Here is a 19,100-nt window from a genome sequence, read left to right as displayed (position 1 = left end):
CTATCACAGTATTCACTGTTTCATATCCCTGTTTGAAGACTGTAAGGTGGATGAATTTTGCTTTTAAGCAAATGCATGCCCCATTACTCCACATCCCCTCTGCAGAGCAGCTAATGGTGCATTTGTTTCTTTCCTCCGCTTCTTTTTTCTTTGGTGCTTTCATCCTTTAGGTTAAAAGGCGTGAGGTGTGTTAGTCTAAAGAGCAAACTCAGTCTCCTGCATGACTGTAAGCCCAAGATAAAAATGAATCATTAAACAAGAACTGAATGTCTTGTCATTTATTAGATAAAATGAGTTTTAATAATTATGTCACATAGCCAGAATACAATTATTCTTCTCATTTATATGCCAGTCACTGACAAGAGAATTGGTTATTTTGCTGTCTGCTTTTAGGTATGTAGATTTTTATTCTATAAATTCTACTAAAAAGTTCTTAATGTAGACTATAAAAAGACTATATAATCTCACCTAATCACAGATGGCACTTAGCTGGTTTAGAATGTCTTTAAAATGGTGAAAATCATCACAAAAGAGATGATCGAGTTAGGCTGCTATGAGAGATTTTGTGGCAAATTTTGAGTGCTTATGTAAAATTACCTACTGTTGCAGTGTGTGGAAGTGTGTGTGTATGCGCACGCACATTCATATACTGGAGCTGTTGAGCCTCTGGCAGGGAGCTTTGCAGAAGCTGCAAGTATTTTTAGTGGAAACGAAATCTCAGTTCAGTTCTGCAGCATGTGACTTCCTATTTCTGTAAGTTACTTCCAAGGGACTTCCTCTGTTAAATCGGCTTGTCTCTAGAGATTTAGTCTGGAGCCGGAGTGTAGTGTGCTTTGTCCTGTGCCTGTGACAGCATTTTCCCAGAGTTTTCTTCTGAGTATTTTATTTTTATTTTGTACTGTCTCCAGCATGCAAGGATCTAGTAGCTGCTACCCGTGATCGGAAGCTGAATACCTTTATACAAGTCTCAGTGGTACATCCAGCACAGCACATTTTGACGAGGTATTCAAGCACTGAAATCGTGGAGGTGAGAGTCTTTCTTATACAATTAACATGTTGGTTAATGAATTGCTCATTTCTTCCATAGAAAGTGAATGAGAATTAAAACAAGTTAGTGCGTAGTCTTAGGTAAGACAAGTGCGCTCTGGCAGTTAGCAAAGCATACCTAAGAGCGTTCTGTAGTTCTTGGCATTTAACCAGGATAAACAGTTAGAAACAAACTTGGCTTCTCATGAAAGCTCTGTTGTTCCAAGTAGAGGCATGGAGAATACTCCGGTCTTCCAGACATAGGTCTAGAATGAAACAGGGAATAGTCGCTCTCATGAAAGGGCAAGGCAATGCAAAGTAAAACTAAATTAAGAATACAGTGTCTGTAAAGTATTTTTAAATTACAGAAGAACATATGTTTTATTATATGGTCTATTATCCTATAGTCTTTTTGTTCTGTTTTTTCCATGTGAAAGTCGATGCTTTTGCAATTTGAGAAATGTTAGCCTACTTCTATAATTAGGGAAAAGAGCATGTGTATGTAACATTGGTGACCTTATATAAAATAGTCACTTGCATCACCTATTACAACAGAAGTTGTGTGAGGCTGCTTTGCTAGGCTTTGCTTTGCCCCGTAAGCATCAGTCAGAAACAGCAAAAACGGTTCACAGAGAAAATTAAGTGTGAGCGTGCAATGTAGGTGTAGCTTGCTTAACTTACTGGAGGCACTCACTAATTACAGGGAAGTCTTATTGTAAACATACACATGATTTTACCAAAGGCTTGTTTTAGCTGTTAGATACCTTGAGAATATTTAATGAGCTATTTGTGTTATCAGTTTCAACAATCTGCTAGTTAAACTGTTATGGTTTCAGCCATCAACCATCCTGAAACTGCTTAATTCAAATATCCTGTATCTGATCAGGATGTTTCATTGCAGGCTGTTTGGAATGATGTCGTGCAGAATATGGAATAGATGTATATATGTATTTTTTTTTTTCTAGAAGTTGATGCATTTCCTAACACGATGTCCTAGGTCTGAATAAATCCCTGAATTTGTTGTGTCAAGGCTCTCAGCTTCATAGTTAAACTTTGGGGGAGGGGAAGGCAAAGGCACAGAAAAGTTATTTTCTTCAAAAGAAACTACACTTAGCATGTAAGATCCTTTATTGTAGTTCAGAAAAAATTTAAGGATACTAGCCTGGTAATCTTTGGAAATGAAGTATAATTAAACATTAAGAAATTATAAACAACACTTTATATGATTCATTTAATAGTTTGTGTATCTGAAGCTATGATATAGTTACTTCAGTGTACAGCCCTTAAATATAATCATAATGTTACAAAGCATAGGAATGGGTGTCTATAGCATGTCTATAGACATTTTATTGTGACTTAATGAAGATCTCTTTTGCATGTGTGTGTGTAAGATATATCTTTAGGTCATTTAATCTAGTAAAAAATTGCAGTACTTTCAAAAAGTATCATGGGAGAAGGAAAGGGGTTGTTTATTACAGGTTGTATTCCTGATACTGATAGCTGCTGGCTGGGCTGTTGAAAGGCATGTTGCTAGGCTCTGTTTCAGAAGCACTTAATATGTTTTCCACTTAAAGAACTTCCCAGAAAGTTTTCTGAAACTTTCCTGAGGATATTTTGAAGTTCTCTGGTTTTCTTGTGGACTGGATCATACTTAGGTGTTCACATCTCTCTGCTGTAGAAAGCTAACTTCTTTTAAAGAGCCCACAGTTTCTGTATCTCCATAGGGGCATACTACACACTGCACAGCTGTTACCTTACCGAGTTTTTACTCATGTTACACAGGGTACAAGAGATCCACTGTTTCTGACTGGTGTGACATTCCCACCGGAATACCCCATCTATGAGGAGACAAAAATAAAACTAACAGTCTATGATGTCAAGGATAAATCTCAAGACACGGTAAGTGTTTTGCTTTGTTTCTTGCATAAATCTTACTGAAGGTTAAGTTTCTTGCCTTGTTGTTCTTTCGCTCTCTTCAGCAAGTTTGCAAGTTGGGGAAAAAGGTTTATGTAGAAATTTTTTTTTTCTCTTATACCTAAAATATACTGGGTTTTTTGTTGTTATATTAGAGAATAGAGAAAGACAACCATGCACTTAAGATGGACCATTTGCAATTGTTTAATTGTTTACACAAATCAGCACAGGTATTCCTGGCAAATAAAAGATTACTTTTGATGGCAGAGAACATATGGAATAGAGTGAGATAACACCACGGTGAATAATTTTTCAGAAATGTTTCTGGTAGTATTTTACTTATATGCCTAAACCAGAATGATTATAATAGAGCCTCTAGCCTGATGTTTGAGATAATCATATTTTATTTTAATCTCTTGCATGGTGATACCCACAGCTCTCCAGTGGCTGCTGCTGTTATTGATTTGTAAGGGTCCAAAATCTTCTGTGACACTGTTAAAGGTGATTTATTTTGGGTTGTAGTGTTGTATGTTTTTGGTTACACTGTCAGCTTCTTACGCTGAGAAACAATTACTCACTTGAGATGGTATATGGAGGTCAATGGGACAATCTGAGTGATTTAAATGCCAAATATAGACCTTGAGTGCCATTTTATGTACTGCAGGTGATCTAAGACGTCCTTACAGAGCTAGAAGGTATCATGGGACCTGTGGGAGATCTGTGTTTTTCTTCTCTGGCAGCTGGAGTCCAGCTGATAGTTTTCTTTTGGGCATCAAAAATGGCCCTTGACACCAGTATTTAATTAGCTGAATTGCTCTTTACGTACCTGTAATTGGCCTGCAGTATGATTAAAGACCGTGCAAGCTCATGTTATGACTTTATATGCATTCATTATCTATAAGAAGGAAATTAAAGGCATAACTTAGAACTTCAGACTGTCTTTGAACTGCTTACATAGGTGAACTTATATGTTTAGAGGACTTCTAATTTTTTGCAGGTGGAAAATACTTGGTTTAAATTTTGGACCTTTGTGAGGAAACAGGTTGAATCTGTCTCCTTATTGTGTTCTTTAATGGGAATGTGTGGAGTATTTTAGACATAGAATCTGGATTTCTTTCAGTTTATAGACTGAGGGGTTTTTTTTCTGTATAAGAATAACTGGGGAAGGGGCACGTGTGCACATTCTCACAATGTGTATGTTTAAATTTTTGGTTATGGTTTAGACTACAGGGGCTTAAAATGGGATCTGCTCGATAGATACAATAGAGTTGTCACCAGTGGACGGATACAGCAATTGAGTGAAAGCAGTTTGACTTTGTCCCTTCCCTTCCAGTTTCTATTGTGACTGATAGAAGATGGAAAATAATATCCTATCAGTAAGTGAAAAAAAATGGACTTGATTCATAGAGCTACCCGTGTGCTACTATTCTTCTAGTTGCAGACCTCTATACTGCCTCTTATACAGGACAAGATCTAGCCTAGAGAATGAATATAATTTGATATGTTTATGCAACTTTTAAGAATTTTTTCTAACTGTTCCTTACAATTTTAGTACAGGACTAGAGTCTCTCCCAGGGAATCCCATTAACATAGCTCATAAGTCGGAAGAGAGAAGACCTTTCTATTTTGTCATAGCAGTTATGTAGTTCCTGTGTAAAACATTCTAGATCTATAGTTTATAGTACCTTCTTTGTAAGGGAAAATGTTAATCCCATCTCTGGTTTACATAAATTTAGGCTTTTTTAATATTCATCTGTTTTAAAAGTGGACGTAGGAAAGAAAAAATTAAATGAGCTGTAAAACTTAAATCAAGGTAGACTGCAGCATGCGTGAATGGCCCTGGGCCACACAGGTTGTTACTTCATTTGCAGCAATATTTGGACTTCTGTTTACATCCTAGAATATCAGCAATGATAAAACTAATGACTTTCTTTCCTGTAATTGGAATCTATTGCAACTTTTCTGTTAATTCAGATGATGTTTTTGAGTCTAGAGGTGTATATAGCTTCATAAAAGTCAGATTTAAATGAGGTATAGCTTGATACCATTACTGGCATAGCTGCAGCTGCGCAGACATCAGTGCTTGCTTCATGACACAAGAAGTAGGACGTGTCCCTTTGGAAGTAGGCCTGTTCAAAATGCTGTGGCTTCACAGTTCTGATTATCCAGGCTAGAATAAAGCTGGCTTTCTTGTTCCTCAAAAACTGCTGCCACAGCTTGTGGCTGCAACACGTAGCCCCACCATTCCTCCAGACAGACAGATACACACTTGGGGGTGGAGGGGAATCCAAGTCTGTTAGGTACGCTCTGCTATTCTAGGCCATGCTTCCAGACCAGCTCATACAAGTGAGCATTTATGGCAGAATAAACCTTGGATCTGACTGCAAAATATTTTGCAGAAATTGAGCAAAAAGCTACAGTAATAAGAATTCCCACAATGTCAGGGCTATACTGCTCTTGGTTACTTCAGTTAACCAGTTCAAATTAGCTAACATCCCTAGTCACAAACATGTTCTTTTCTTATTTCTCTTGTAATTAACATGAAACTAAGGAAGTTATTTCTGTGCATTGATTAAACTCTGCAGGATTTTACTGCCACAAAGAAAAGAGTGTAGAGAAAGTGGGGAAAGGGCAGTGGGTACATCACAGGGTAAAGCATTTTCTTGTTTTTTGCCTAAACCTGCTCTATACAAGAGAATTAGGTCTACTTTTCAAACCCACTGGATTTTTTCTGTATTACAAAGATAATTAGATACTGATCAGTTTGTGCACACAGATCATCATGCTAAAGTGAAATGGAATGCTCCACAGTGAGAGACAACCAGAATTTTTTTTGGTACTGCTGACATGCTACCTGTGCTGCTTTTTTTAAAAAAAGATTTTAAAATAACCCTTCAGTGGCTGCATTCCTGTACCAGAAAGCAGATAGTTAACTTCACTCTTGCATGTCATTTAACTTACATTATATAAGAAGTGTAGTTTAATTATATTAAAGTACTGTGCAGCTGGTATCACATTCACTGTGCTTGATATAGTGAATGTTCTAACTGCACTTTTCACTTTTGATGCATCTCTGTCTGATATTGGTCATAATTATATCTTGGCTGTGGCAGGCTTTCTGTAATTGAGGCTTTTTAATATAATGAAACACAATTTTTTTTGTTTTGGCTAGTCATCCTAAGTTAGGGTGATTGGTTACTGTAAATAGAAACTTTTAATAAAGACTACGCTATTCCTATTTTATATAGTTGGAATAAAGAAGTTAATAACGTGTGTTTATGAAATATAATTTAAATATATCCCGTGAAGCCATGCATACAAAGAAGTGGGTAATGCCATATTCTGAAAAATGTACAGTGACATCTGTTTCTACATCACAAAGATTTTCTTCCCATATTGCCGTTAGCAAAATTTGTTTCACTGGCTTCAGCTGCACTGTCTTTAAGATCTTAGATAGTTGCATTTTGTCATAATGCTGGGGCTGCACCTGTTCTTTAAGTCATTGTCCAAGAAAATCAGAACTAGAGGCTCATATGCTGTGAAGATATTACCTCTGTACCACTTTTGCACAGGCATGCTATTCTTATCTTCCCTATAAGCAAGCAGGTTTGCCCTGTTTGGTCTAGCAAGTTGTAAAGCAGAAGCTGGCTTCGTTCTGTTTGAAGCTACTGCTTAGCACAAGTTAGGTACCACCACCACATGACAAACCTGCAGAAAATACAGAATAGATGAAATTGTGTTAAATTAAGAGGCAGGAATGCCGAGTGACTAAGGGAGGCAGCAGTCTTTCTGTTCTTTGTTTAGAATATATATACTTGTGCCCTGCAGCAAGCGTTATGAACTTCATTGTGCAGAGCAAGAGTGGCTATGTTTTTAGTCAAGTACTGTAACATGTAGCTATGATGAGGCTTTTGTCTGCTTTTTTCCAAATTTGGTTCTTCTGTTGCCGCATCTACATCTAATTTGTGTTGGTTTAATGCAGTTACACCTGTAGCTTAAAGTCTTACTACACCGACTTTGTAAAGTGGATTTGGAAATGTTTGCATCTTGTATGATGGCATTGTGTTTGTATTAATGCAACAAGATCTTGAGGTTAACGCTGTTGTAATGTTCTGGTATGACATGTAGTGAGTTGGGCCACCTGCTTTTGATCCGTATATGGAGAAGTGCTGGAAGAAGAGAACAGGAGCAATGTTCTTTATCTGGTGTCTGCATCATCCCTTCACAGATTCCCCTTACCTTTAGGAGGAGATGGAAATCAGGAAGCTTGAGAAGAAGCTTCAAAGCAGAGACTTCGTGTACCAACTAGGGTTAGAGGCTTAACAAATGCTGTTGTTGTTAATCTTAACGACCAGCAGGTAGGCATAATTTTCTTTGGATGGACACATGTGATATTGAAGATATAAACAACCATTCTAATGCTGTTTCCTGAGAGCAAAGAGAAACTGGACATGCACAAAGCAGTTGAAATATTACACGTTCAACAGTCTGGTCTTGCATTTGTTACTTCCCAAATTTTCTCTTAATTAATGAGAATATAATTATATTAATTTTATAATTTTAAGAGTAGTAGAGATAGAAGTGCAGTTTTAGATATGGGAACATACATTATACAGTGACAATTCTAGATTATTTAGTCTTCAAATTACATGTCTTAACTGTTGAAGTTTGAATCTTCTATTAAACATGCTCACTATCAATGAAACTCTGCAAAAGGTTTTTCTTTGTGTGTTTCTTGATATTGCAAGTATCCTTGTTAAAACTGAATCACACTGGGTTGAGTAGGAAATGAAGACTGTCTGTCATGAAAGAGGTGTTTCAAGTTCAGTTATGAAGCCAAATCTGAAGTGACAGCATTCTGCATTCGCTCGTGGGCATCGATCTGTATCACAAAACCACCGCGCTGTTTAGTGTGGCTTGCCATCTCTGCTGAAGAGGCCCATGGCTTGAATATTAGGAATGGTGCAGAGAGTATGTGAAATGCATTAGCAGAGATAAATGTGAAAGCTTGCACATCACCTACCTGCACTCTGCCTGTACTGGAGGGCTCTTAGTCACTCACTCTTCTGAACACTGAAACTGCGGAAGCTGTTTTTCTTTAAAACTTGAAGCAGTGTTGAAAGTGCTCTACTTTGTTTAAAGAAAAAGCACTTCAAATTCTTCCTTTTCTCAGTTCTGTTCACTGTCATCTCTGCAGGATTTGTAGAGAAATATTGCCTTAAATTAGAAACTCTTATTATCTCGTACCTCTTAATAGAGCAGTACGGTACAGTACTGCTGTCCTACACGCAGAAATACCTGCAATAAAATTTGAGATGTTCCTACTTCTTTTCAAAATCATGTGGTTTTTTTCACAAATATATACTTGATGATAGATTTAGTTTTCCTGTTGCCTCAAACTATATATTCTTATTAAATGCCATTATTAGAGATATTGGGGGGGGGGAATGTTTTTATTCCTCTGGGCACGTGCATGTGGAATCCACCTAATGCATTATTGCCAAGTCTTTCTCAGTATTTTTTAAAAGTCTGGGTTTATATTGACATAAAATCTTTCTTTGAAGAGGCTGAGGGTATAATAAGGTTTGGTATATCTTAGTGTATCTATAAGAGAATTGAGGATAAATGTCAAGACCAGGAAAGTTACAGGTATAGACTTAAAGTCCATTTGTAGCCTTACTGCTTTTTGCACCTAGCCCTTGAAAATTCGATGGGAGGATTTGGCTTTGCAAAAATCTTTCTCTCTTTGTAAGCATCCTACTTTTTCTCCTACCCTTTTATTATTTTTTTCCTAATTGAGTCAAACTCCTCCCTATTGCTGTATCTTCAGGAAAAGTTGTAATCTACTGTTCATTAATTTTCCATTTTCTTTTCCTTTTCTACCTACTCTGTCAATCAAATGCTACTGCTGCCTCACATCAGACAAAGGTTTGCTCTAAGAGCTGACTTTTTGGAAAACCATTGTGAAACTGCATAGTGATGAGACCAATTGTGTTCTGTAAAAATATAAAGGGTTGCCTTAGAAATTTCTTAGAAATAAGGGAACCAAATGGTAAATGAGAAAGTTTTTCTGTAGATTTTATTTTAACCAGCTAAGGATTTCAATAGCAGGCATGATTGTTACAATCTGTGTAGCACTGTCCAAGAAGCTTGCAAATGCATGATTTTTTCCAGGAGTACTTTGTATATGCATATTCATAGATCTCCTTCATTGCTCCATCATGACCACATCGGAATAGTCAAACAAATGCAAGGTGGTTATTGCACTACCCTGTCATTTCTAATGGCAACTTTTAGGGTTGAAGGGGCACATACCTAGTATAGAAGGCCGGGGCGCTTTCCTCTGAAATACGCATGCTGCAGTGAATAGAGGAAGAAGAGCATGGCACCATGTTTCTTTAGCCAGTGAGGAGCAACCTAGCTATGAAAACATGACCTCAGGTTGAAGAATATGCTTCTGTCCTTTCAAAGGGTCGAGCTGCTTTCCCTCCCAGTGTCTTTGACCAGGCATCCCCTGCACAAGGCACCGGAGGAGCAGCTCGTCAGGAGGGGTGGCTGCTGCACCCGGCAGCCCGGGCACTGCAAGCGTGAAGGATTTCCTTGTACTAAATACAGCAACTTGGGAATGTTTGGGTGACTCAGAGGATAAGATTTGTCTGTTCTTGTTGGTGATTTCCGTTTTTTGTCAGGTGAATGATTGGTTAGTCACATCACACCAGCACAAACTCTAAAATGTACCAAAGGGGAACTGACACTCAAGAGAACAGTGATGTGTTTGCCTTCCACTGTAGCTACTTTATCATGATTATACACAGAATAGTTCATGTGTTTACCCATAGTTGATGGGTGGTTTAAAAGTGAGAGGCAGTTTCTGCAGATGAAAAAAAGCAGAAGACTTAAGAAGATGTTTTTTTCTAGTATGGAAAGCTCCATTTTTGCCTACTGGACTCATTTTTGATAGTTTCTTTATCTGGAAAATAATCCCCCAAATGGATGCCTCTCTTGTTGGTGCAGAAGTATTTCTAACTTTACGTAGATACACTGAACTTCTCAAAAAATCACAACAGTGAACTGCTTCTGTTTAATTTTTCATGTTTTGTGGGCTTTTGTCAAATAAGGCTTTAGAATACTCTTTCTATTACAAGTAATTGTCTTTATACTGCAGGAAAAATGTTCATGCCTCCTTCTTTACTTGCAGCCAAAATTATACATTAATAGAAATGAATTAACTGTAGAAACTGTATTAAATGTTGAAAAAAAGGAGAAAATCAAAGTTTATAGTGTAGTTTCTGCCTCTTAATCTCCACAAAGGTATTTCCATTTTTCTCAAAGCCCAGTTCAATACTAATGGGAATAATTCAGTGACTTCCTGAAATTATTTTTATTTCTATTTTTATAATATTTGTTATCTTAATTTTTTAGCATCTTGAAAATCAAACATGTCTATTCTCATATTCTCAACTGTCTCCCTTCATAGAAAGGCACTTACAAATATTGATGTAAAATAGAAGGTACGTTATATTTAAAATCTAGTCCTCCAGTGGCAAAAATATTGCTGCATCATATTTAATATATTTAGATTCATTAAGGATTGAAAGGATGGAAAGAAATGCATATGGAACAGTGGTAAGTCTGCTCTTTCTTTTGTGTTATGAAAGCAGGCACTTAAAAACAGTTTTGAAATGATTTTTCTTTTAAAATTTTGGTGTGTGTATTCTAGGAGATTGAAAATGGAACACTTTCAATGTATTGGAACAGATTTTTCTTCCTCTGTCATGTGTCTCACAGAAGTGTTCTTTACAGTTATGGATATGCTTGTACCAGTAAATGTCTGCGTTTGAAATTTTGTGCTTGTAAAGCTGAGCAAATAATTCTAATTAAAATCGAGTAAGAATCATATGCATTGGATGTAAAGTGGCGCTTTATCTTCTTCAGCAAGTTTTTGTTAGAAGAGCATAGTAAATTGCTCTCAGATAAACGAGTTAAATGTTTTCTATTATGCTGTATTTTAAATATTTGATGAATAAACATGAAAGGCTTGTGTAATCATTTAGGTATTCCAGTGCTGTTAGAAATGCATGTTTCATTGAATTTTTCAGTAATCAAAGCCTCCTTATGTAATCATTATACAGTATATTAAGAAACAAATTCCCACGTGGCTGAAATTCTCCGTGCTTGGCTTTCTTCGTGACAGAAATGACAATTTTGTTTTGATCTGTTCTTTGTTTTGTCCTGTTCACCATGGATTGTGTGATCATAGAGAGGAGGAAAAAACTGCTTTCTAACATGCAGTTTCTAAAGAAACTGTTTGTAGCTTTCGTAGTGATAGCTGGAAAGCCAGGATAACAAAGGACAAATACAGTCTGTAGCATGGTCAAAATTTAGTGCACTTGATTCTCTAAAAATCTCAACAGCATAGATGTGAATGAACATAGAATCACAGAATCACAGAATCACAGAATAGTAGGGGTTGGAAGGGACCTCTGTGGGTCATCTAGTCCAACCCCCCCGCCGAAGCAGGGTCACCTACAGCAGGCTGCACAGGACCTTGTCCAGGCGGGTCTTGAATATCTCCAGAGAAGGAGACTCCACAACCTCCCTGGGCAGCCTGTTCCAGTGCTCCGTCACCCTCAGAGAGAAGAAGTTCCTCCTCATGTTCAGACGGAACTTCCTGTGCCTCAGTTTGTGCCCATTACCCCTTGTCCTGTCACTGGGCACCACTGAAAAGAGCTTGGCCCCATCCTCCTGACACCCACCCTTCAGATATTTGTAGGCATTTATAAGGTCCCCTCGCAGCCTTCTCTTCTTCAGGCTGAACAAGCCCAGTTCCCTCAACCTCTCCTCGTAGTGGAGATGCTCCAGTCCCCTCACCATCCTTGTAGCCCTCCGCTGGACTCTCTCCAGTAGCTCTTCATCCTTCTTGAACTGGGGAGCCCAGAACTGGACACAGTACTCCAGATGAGGCCTCACCAGGGTAGTGTAGAGGGGAAGGAGAACCTCCCTTGTCCTGCTGGCCACACTCTTCTTGATGCACCCCAGGATCCCATTGGCCTTCTTGGCAGCCAGGGCACACTGCTGGCTCATAGTTAACCTGTCGTCCACCAGGACACCCAGGTCCCTCTCCGCAGAGCTGCTCTCCAGCAGGTCCACCCCAAGCCTGTACTGGTGCATGAGGTTGTTCCTCCCCAGGTGCAGGACCCTGCACTTGCCCTTGCTGAACCTCATCAGGTTCCTCTCTGCCCAGCTCTCCAGCCTATCCAGGTCACGCTGAATGGCAGCACAGCCTTCCGGTGTATCTACCACACCTCCCAGTTTGGTGTCGTCAGCAAACTTGCCGAGGGTACATTCTAACTCTTCATCCAGGTCGTTGATGAAGAAGTTAAACAAGACTGGGCCCAGTACTGACCCCTGAGGGACACCACTTGTCACCAGCCTCCACATCAACAACTGAACTCAAGGTTTCAGTGTACAAAGCAGTTAACGTACTGAACAGAGTATCAGCTGCTTTGGAGTGTTATGGCACTTTGTGGTATATGAGAGATTTCCTTTCACCGAGGAGTAAACTGACTTCCCTCACCTTGAGTTTTATTACTTCTTGATGAGATCATGGATCATTATTAAGGAGTTGCTGGCACAGTGACATTAGGTATTATTATATTTAGTCTTTTTGCTGGTTTATTTTTCATCATTCTGGGGTGTTGAGAATTTGGTGGTGTCATGTCCATCTGTCATGTCCCCCCCCAAGTTCTGTTCATCACAGTCATGGTATTTTTACAGCTAGGGTAGTTGAAGATTTTTATAGTACCATGAAGCTGCTGATGTTTATTCTCTTATTCTTATTATCCTTAAATCCTTTGTCCTGTATGCAGTCTCACTAATGTGAAAGGAAAAAGCTGCAAGTCACCATTATACAAATCACCTTAATATTTCCTTTTTGCTTTTCTTTTTTTCTCCAATTCAGAGTAGGGAACACTGTGGCTTTCTGTTTTATTGATAGTTCTTTCCCCTAGTTTTGGTTTTCTTCTCCAGCTTTCTCTACAAGCTTCAGCATTAGTTCAGTAAGGCACAGCATTTAAAACATAACCATTGTAATGGTTCGTAGAGCTATCAAGGTAAGCTGGTTTAGAGGGAAAAAAAAAGAAAGAAGATAACAATTAGCAGAGACTGTTCTTTCAGTTTTGACTGTAAAACTTGCACCTGAGCCATCTTCAAGTGAAATTCAGAGGGCTCTTACTGGAGTGGAATTAGAGAAATGCATTTTGTCTGCAAGTTGAGAAGCAAGCATGTTGCCATACACACCAAGGTGCAGTACACTTGCACCAATTCTAGTGTGTGTATTCATAAGAGATGAAACGAGAGTTTTTTGAAGATGTGTATATTACATTGATCTGACTTGATATGTACAGTCATTTCTGGTGGAGGCTGAAGTCTTCTTTCTTTGTGTGTTTTACTGTTACGTATGTTTGTCTACATTGCTCAGGGTTTTGGTTGTGTGGTAAGAGTATGGGCATTTGTTATTGAAGTGTTGTTAGGCGATACTGAAAATCACGGGATCTCTGTGGAGTAGAACTAAAAGTGGAGTGTACCACCTTACCGGATCTACTAGAACAAAATTATGCAGGTGTTACTGTCGAGCAAGTTTGTCTGTACTTCTTCCGCCAAAGTATGGGAGTGGAACCAAAGGCAGCATTAGAGCGCAGCTCCTCGGTTTTATGTTCCCTACTTTACCCTTCACAAGTTTTACTGGGAGTGTCAGAAGTGGTCAAGAGTATGAAACTGTTTTCTGTATGCTTTGAGAGATAAAAGCTAATTCCTTTGATTGCAATAGCATCTGCACCATTAGCAGTTGTGTGGATCCATTGTGTCTTAAAATGTAGATTAACAAGTTTGGGTTGTGGGAAAACTATTTCTCTGTTGAGATTACTTCAGACAGGATTGTCTGCTTCCTGACAGAAAATCTGTGTCACGTGGGACAAATGTGATGTATTTTCTGTGGAAGGCAGCAGTCAGTATGTCTTTGAGATGCTTGGAAGGCTTGTATTTTGACACACAGCTGCCTTAGTGAAATCGAGCATGGAGGTCCTTGATTTGTTATAGCTATAGATTCTCACTGCCTCTATTCCTGGGGAATAACTTGGCAGCTTTTCAAAAAGAAGTAATTGCAAGGTTCTTGCTCAAGAAATTATCTCTGAATGTAGAAGCTCTGGACAGTTACTGCCCAATTATTGCTACCCTGGTCTGAAATAACATCACCCTTGTGACAAGGAAGTTTCTGAATAATTAACTGTGCCCAAATGACTTTCTGGCTGGAGTATGACAGAAGAGAGACTGTCCTTGCAGTGTAAATTAAAGTATAGGTACATACACCCGGTTCCATTGAGAGGCTTCCTGAGACACTTTTTCTGTGTATGTACAATTCTGTGCAAGACTTCTGTTCAGAGTTTTGTTGTCCACTAAGACGACATTGGCCTTGTCAGTTAGCAGTCCTCTACTGGTGTATAAGTCTGTCTTGATTTAGAATTAGCCCTAGTACAGAGTATTTTGTAGTAGTACAGTGGTGAATTACTTTCCCCCCTGCTCCTTTCTTAATGTTCCTCGGGTAGTAGCTCACTGGCCCCAAGAACAAGCTCCTGTAGGAAGGACCACAGGGCTTAAAGTTTTCATGTCTCTTTTTAGCCATGTGAAACATCATAATCAGCAGTACCTTCAGTACAAAGAAGACAAAAAACCTGTTCACTCCAGTTGCATGAAACTCCACAGGAATATGATGCTGGCATTTTTAGCATCTATCTTAAATATTGTTCCTCCCAAACCCATGAGCTATTTGTTGAAGGAGTTAGAGAGACAGCAACAAGAAGTGAAGGGACATCATCTAGTTTGAAAAAGCAAACCATTATTTGCCTCAGTTTTGGTTTGTTTCCCCCCTCCTCCTGCCAGTTCACTTTTTTCCAAGATTTGCAGTTTGATTTTCTGTTAGGCATGCAGGCTGTTTTGTGTGCCTGAGCTGGACCATGCTGCTTTCTTAGTGTTTCTGAAACTCTTAGGTGAAGCTGTTTCTACAGTTACTTGCGCTTTTTTTTTCACTTTTAATTAGACATACTGGGCATATCCATTGAAAACCTATTGAATATGAGTATTCTGTCACACAGGAAAAACTGGAAATTCATGTTATTTACACAAAATGGTTCATAGCTCTTGTGATTTGAACACTTAGCTAAAGTAACAGAAGATCTTCTGAATTGTCAATCTTCTTTTTAAAAGAAATTGTAATAAAATTTGTATTTACTACATTTGTATCTGGGATACAATCATAGTGAATCTTATGAGACTGTATAGCTTAGACACTCCTTTTGCTTAAGTTAAAAGTGTTGATGTGTTTGAATTATTACCAACAGAAGGGGCAATAAATTCTTTGCTTCTTCAGCGAGTGGCTGTCATTTATAGAAGTTTATTGAGAACCTTTAAGTTAACCTGCATAGCATTGCACTTCATATTTGATTAAAATGGAAGTGGTTCGTTCTGACTTTGGGAGCTCAACATTGTAAATCCTGAATGTTAAGACCAGACATTTTGTATCCTGACTGATTGGGACTTGCCACAACGGAGGCTGCACTGTCTGAAATCAGATGCAATAGATACTTTATGCAGCAATGGCAACAAGTTTAGTAGGAGTGTAGGGATTGGGAACAAGATCTAGGTTTGAAACAAACTGTGTAGCTTTATTAGAGATAAAAATCAAAGCTTTGTAAAAGAAGGATTTCAGATGGTTTAAACATTTACTATGCATTCTAGTTGAGAGACGATAAAAGTAAGTGTATGTGGTTTGGGAGCGTGTAGATGTTTTTCTCTACCATTTTCCCCACCAAGTGACCAGAGCACAAAAATTTGACCTGGAAATGAGCAAACTTTGTTTTGAAAATGAGCTTCTGAGGCAACCTCTGGACTGTGGAGCAGATATGCTTTTCAGTAACAACCTGTAGTCCTTCTCCACTGATTCGCAGCCATGGAAACCTGGCAGAAGAGATGTGGTGAGTGTCTGGCTGATATCCCAACAGAAAGTGGATACTGGGAGGCATATGCTAGGAAGAATCTCGAGGTCTCTGTTTTAGATTTGTTCTAGAGGACCAATCTAGTACTTCGTAGCAAGGTAGTCCCATCATTGCTATCTTAGGTGACACACCACACTGAAGTCATGTGTTTGGCTGTTCTTTTTCACGGCTGCTGAAATTTAACTTGGGCACATGAGGGGTGGGAGGCGGGAAGCATCTGGCCAAGAAAAAAGATTAGTGGGGACGTGACAGGAGGGAAATGTCAGGGTGGGAGGGAGACTCGTGCAGAGGCAGACAGACTGAAGTAGAAAGCATGGCCAAACTTCGATACATTAAGAACTTAAATAGCCCCCCCCTTTCCATGTCAGGTTTGCATACAGTTAAAGGTGGATTTGTTTGTTTGCATGCAAATAGGATTGGATCCCTGAAGCGGGATCGAGATATTAGCTGTTGGAAAGAGTAATGACATGTAAGGCCGAGGAAGGAGTTATTGGTGAAAATAACTGTCAATACTATGAAGTGTCAAGATCTCAAGATGGTACATCTTTGTCTTCGAGTTTGTAGTGCAAAATACAGAATTGTGTATATGAATAATACAAAGACTAAAAAGCTGCACGATAGAAGTACGAAGCTCAGGTAAAATGAAGGAGGCCAGATGTTTCCCTGCAGTTGCTTTGCCAATCCAGAGTTCATGTAATTACACTGTATACCTGCACACTCTTGTTTTCTGTGCCAAAGGCTTTGGGGTTGAGTGGTGGTGTCATTGCTAATATAGTAACATTGCATATGTTGTAATGTTGTGTTGTAACATTGTAATGGTTTTTTTGTGAGATGTTGAATAGGAAAGTTGGGGGAGAGGGAACAAATTCAGTTTCAGCCTCTATAAACATGGAACTTGGAGCTTTAGTAACTAAAACAACTGTAAAGTGTATGTTTTATTTTTTACTGGTATTACTGGCAAATGCAATATGATGAGTTACGCAAGTGTATTTCTTACTATATTTAAAAAAGATACCATATTCAGAGAATAGTGAATTGTGTGTAGTTTTCTTACCTGCAGTGAATTAGTAATTTCAATTAACTTTATTTCATTTTTGTGGTTTCTCATTTACGTGATTTATTCGTAGATCATTCATTTAGACTTCAAACTATAAGAAAAAGCCTGTAAGACTTTATTAAAGACACTTTTTCAATTAAATATTTAAAATGCCTTTTTCAAAGAGGAAAACATTGTCATTACTATTGAATTAATGTAATGATACTACATTATTATTAGCACTTATTTTAAGCAGATAAACACTTTCTCACAAATTAGCCTGTGCTAATGCTGTAGGACCACTTATCTGTAATACCACCTCACCTTCCTGAAGTATATAGTGGTTCTGGGGGGACATTTGGTTTTGGCTCAAATTTGTAAAGTTAACTTATTTTCTTGTCTTCCATGAAATGAAACCTGTTTTAAGAGGTGATATTACACAAAGCAGCCTTTAAGTGTTTGACAAAAAGGCCCAAGAATCTTCACCTTGTATGTTTGATTTCTCGTGAATTGGTTTTGGTTTGTTTTAGTTTTGCTGGGGGGATGCTGTTAGGGGGAAAGAGTCTGTTTCTAGTAAGGTCCTGGGCCTGATGGTACTTGAAACTTGCCAGGTCTAGCTGACTAGGTGAGTCAAAAATTCCACGTGGCATAATTTCTGGAGCTTGGGCTGGCAGGGAGTCTGAGAGTGGGGTGCTGCTTGCAGCCTGGGATATAGGTTAGTTATCTGAGCAATAATAGCATTTGCAAGACAGAAGGCTGAAATTCTGAAAGGTGCATGTATTTACATGAAGTTTTTTCTATTCATTTTTAGAACAGGGCTTGAGTTGTGTCGTTTTAATCTCCTCCTCCTCCTCCTCCCAGTTTTCAGATCACTAAGAAGATCATGTGTGAAGTGGTTTATTTTATAAGCTGGGTGAAAAGATTGGAGTCTGTCCCCCATGGTGTAAAAGAGCAGTGTGTGCTGTTCAGTGCTCTGACCTTTTTCTATATGTTGTTTGTAGAGACAATGGTAAAAAATATCCTAAGGAAAATGAAAACGGTCTGTACTGAAATTCTGAATAGCATTGAAGGTCTACTACATGTTAATAAAACAGTTCCTATGGATACAGGAGAAACTTGTATACTTGTATTTACAGTCACACAATCTTTTAGAAAAGGTGCTACTTTTTGAGGTATAGTTTCTGCAGGATGTTTGAAGAAAAAAGCTGAAATGTAGGCTACCATATCAGGTATCTTTATTTGCTTATTTATTTGTTAGTGCTTTTTTCTCTCTCTAAATCTACATGGTCCTTGTAACCACTAATTAAGTTAACTGTCTGTTCTTAACCTTTCCATATTTAGAGAGGAAAATTGAAGAAGTAGGGCTTTTATTGTTACATTTGGTTAGCTTCAGATCCAGAGTTGGAATTTTACAAATTCTGTTAATCCTTTTCTCTAATGTCTGTATCTGAAAGTGGAGGTGATGGGTGACTGCAGTATTTCTTTGGTGGTATTAGTTCAAACACAGAGTTGTTTTCAGTACCTACTGAGTGCTCCCACTTGTCTCTTCTGGGGTTCTATGAAAGTGTTAGTATGTTCAGAATATTATGATACTGAATATTAACTTGCAGTAATTTATTGACTGGAAAGTATTTGTGCAGGAAAGGACAGTCTGAACAAATCCACATGCATATCCTCCCTTTTTTAAAATAAAAGCCTCGTTGCAGCAGGTAATTATTTTGATGTTGAAGATGTAACCAAATGTTAGTTATCTGTAATTGTGGTTGTTCTTAGGACATTGTATCTTGTGCGTGGCACCATTGGAAATGCGTGGTCTCCGTGCGTGCCTCTTGATGGCAAGCTTTCTGTACTCACTTTTGCATAAATCCTTATATATATTGTGTAGGCTGGAAGAGATTGAAATGTCTTTGGAGTAAGCTGGAGGATGCTGAACCTGTGATCCACATGGCCTTTTGGCTCCTGCCCACGTTGCTTCTAGCAGCCAAGCTCTAACTCGGGCTCAAAGCATTAGTGCTGCACAGAAGTTACTCAGTGTGTGAGAGTGTCTGGAGAAAAGTCCATAGTGTTTTCCCCTT

At 38.5% G+C, this 19,100-nt stretch overlaps 1 protein-coding gene across 6 annotated transcripts in view; it reads left to right on the top strand.

Moving 5' to 3' along the window:
• Positions 1-19,100, top strand: part of INPP4B (inositol polyphosphate-4-phosphatase type II B) — a 346,018-nt gene that overhangs the window by 165,496 nt on the left and 161,422 nt on the right. For all 6 annotated transcript variants that reach the window (XM_075421031.1, XM_075421033.1, XM_075421032.1 and 3 more), the window contains 2 exons: positions 909-1,027; positions 2,809-2,925. In XM_075421031.1, the coding sequence (XP_075277146.1) occupies positions 909-1,027; positions 2,809-2,925 (236 nt within the window). The remainder of the gene's footprint in view (positions 1-908; positions 1,028-2,808; positions 2,926-19,100) is intronic.

The sequence above is a fragment of the Opisthocomus hoazin genome, chromosome 5 (assembly GCF_030867145.1).
Source record: "Opisthocomus hoazin isolate bOpiHoa1 chromosome 5, bOpiHoa1.hap1, whole genome shotgun sequence".
Lineage (NCBI taxonomy): Eukaryota > Metazoa > Chordata > Aves > Opisthocomiformes > Opisthocomidae > Opisthocomus > Opisthocomus hoazin.
The sequence above is the reverse complement of the archived record's forward strand: the minus strand, read 5'-3'. Positions and strand labels throughout refer to the sequence as shown.